Below are 1,194 nucleotides of genomic sequence, written 5' to 3' on the forward strand. Positions count from 1 at the left end.
GACTCGGAGTGTCGCATTCAGCCCCCGAGAGCGCCGGCGGGCTCTGAGGGGCGATGGCGCCGGGGAAGGGGGCACCGCCATTACCCCGAAGGGCTCTGAGGGGGGATGGCGCCGGGGAAGGGGGCACAGCCATTACCCCGAGGGGCTCTGAGGGGCGATGGCGCCGGGGAAGGGAAGGGGGCACAGCCATTACCCCGAGGGACTCTGAGGGGCGCTGGCGCCGGGGAAGGGAAGGGGGCACAGCCATTACCCCGAGGGGCTCTGAGGGGCGATGGCGGCGGGGAAGGGAAGGGGGCACCGCCATTACCCCGCCAGGCCGTGCCCGGCCCGCCCGCACGGTCACTCGGCAACGGCGGCTCCGGGAGGCTGAGGAGGGGCCGGGCCGGGCACGGCTGAGGAGAGCCCGAATATCGACACACCGGAACACAGCGCTGGGCTGGACATGGCTGAGGAGAGCCTCAGCCCAGAGGATCTCGGCACCGGGCTGGACATGGCTGAGGGGACCCCCAGCCCCGACCCCCAGGTAACGCAGCAGCGCTGGGCAGCACAGGCACAAATAGCGTAGTCCCCCGTAGGACCACAGCCCTGCACACAGACCCTGAAAACAGCATCAAAGACCTGCACTTACCCTTGGGACACACAGACACACACATTCACAGACCCCCCGAAACAATCAGCTTCACACACAGACCACCCTGCAGTCAGCTTCACACACAGAGCCTGCCATGAGCAACCACGCAAACACACATCCACGGCCTCACACGGACCCCGCTGCAAACAGCCTCTCACATCCGTGTACATACAGGTACCCCTGCAAACAGCCTCACACAGACACAGCCCTGCACACACAACCCCCCATGCAAACAGCCTGACACACACACACACAGAGCCCTGCACACACAACCCCCATACAGCCTCTCACACACACAGCCCTGCACACACAACCCCCAGGCAAACAGCCTCACACACACACAGCCCTGCACACACAACCCCCATACAAACAGCCTCACACACACACACACAGAGCCCTGCACACACAACCCCCAGGCAAACAGCCTCTCACACACACAGCCCTGCACACACAACCCCCAGGCAAACAGCCTCACACACACACAGCCCTGCACATACAACCCCCATACAAACAGCCTCTCTCACACACAGCCCTGCACACACAACCCCCATACAAACAGCCTC

The 1,194-nt window shown here is 64.0% G+C and overlaps 1 protein-coding gene across 1 annotated transcript in view; it reads left to right on the forward strand.

Moving 5' to 3' along the window:
* The first annotated feature begins 332 nt into the window (after positions 1 to 332).
* DLEC1 (DLEC1 cilia and flagella associated protein) overlaps positions 333 to 1,194 on the forward strand; it is a 33,701-nt gene continuing 32,839 nt past the window's right edge. Inside the window, exon 1 of the mRNA XM_019005686.2 lies at positions 333 to 523. Within this exon, the coding sequence (XP_018861231.2) occupies positions 443 to 523 (81 nt within the window). The 5' untranslated portion in view covers positions 333 to 442. The remainder of the gene's footprint in view (positions 524 to 1,194) is intronic.

Source organism: Parus major, chromosome 2, assembly GCF_001522545.3.
Source record: "Parus major isolate Abel chromosome 2, Parus_major1.1, whole genome shotgun sequence".
NCBI lineage: Eukaryota > Metazoa > Chordata > Aves > Passeriformes > Paridae > Parus > Parus major.